The following is a 918-nucleotide window of genomic DNA, read 5'->3' as shown; positions in this document are numbered from 1 at the left end:
GTGATGTTGACTCTGTCTTCCTAGAGATGCAGACAGGGAGGATGGAGACTGGGTCATCTGGACATCACATATGGCACCTGAGATTGGAAACATAAAAACAAGTATTCACATAATCATGTTATCAGAGGACTTCTCTGAAGAGCCAGGCAGTACTGACCACACTGGCTGAGTAAATTCCTAGTGTTGTCCCTCCTTACCTGGGAGCCAGAGCAGCAGGAGCTCCAGGAGCTGAGCAGGGACCCTCATGTACATGCTGTGTCCTGAGTGGGACTGAATCCTGCACAGGGTGTACCCAGCCTATGAATAGGCCTTCAGAGCAGTGAGCTGTGCTCTAGGAACAGTTATCACAGGGGCTGGGTCAAGGCTGGCTCATCTCAACAACTCAGCACAGGTGCAGTGACCCCAGGTGTCCCAAGTCAGACCAGGGCAGCAGAGATTTTCATGGTAATTAAATCCAAGATTTTCACTCTTAGAGAAAGGAGTTACAAGAAATAAAGGAAGTCTATTTTAATAAATCCTGTGATTTTGGAATAGAATTAGAGATATCAATGTAAATACGTGTTTTTTTTTTGTAGATATAGTCATAAATATGTGTCTATGTGTTTGAATAGATATATATAAAATGGATAACTTTCCCTAGTCTAGAAGAAATGACACCGCAGTCCAAAATAGTGTGCATAGTTCCCAGATCTTGGTTTCTAAATACCATTCTCCACTCAAAGGAACTAGTAATCTTTGGGGAAATGTCTATTCCTGGGTCTAGAACAGAGAAAATACAAGATAAGCCTGGACCATCTTAAAACTAAGGAAATGCTGGAAGAATGATGGGGTCATGGCAAAAGGAAATAGAAGCCAATTGGAATGGGACACCCATTGGTAAAATCTGGGGAATTTAGAGTACCAAAATAATTAGTGATG

The 918-nt window shown here is 42.3% G+C and overlaps 1 gene segment (V, D, J or C); it reads right to left on the bottom strand.

Annotated features, from left to right (window-relative positions):
- Positions 1–252, bottom strand: part of LOC103582529 — a 1,461-nt gene extending 1,209 nt beyond the window's left edge. The window contains 2 exon segments of the V gene segment in view: positions 12–77; positions 198–252. Coding sequence covers positions 12–77; positions 198–252 — 121 coding nt within the window.
- Positions 253–918: the final 666 nt, after the last annotated feature.

The sequence above is a fragment of the Galeopterus variegatus genome, unplaced genomic scaffold, assembly GCF_000696425.1.
Source record: "Galeopterus variegatus unplaced genomic scaffold, G_variegatus-3.0.2 Scaffold16624, whole genome shotgun sequence".
Taxonomy (NCBI): domain Eukaryota; kingdom Metazoa; phylum Chordata; class Mammalia; order Dermoptera; family Cynocephalidae; genus Galeopterus; species Galeopterus variegatus.
The sequence above is the reverse complement of the archived record's forward strand: the minus strand, read 5'-3'. Positions and strand labels throughout refer to the sequence as shown.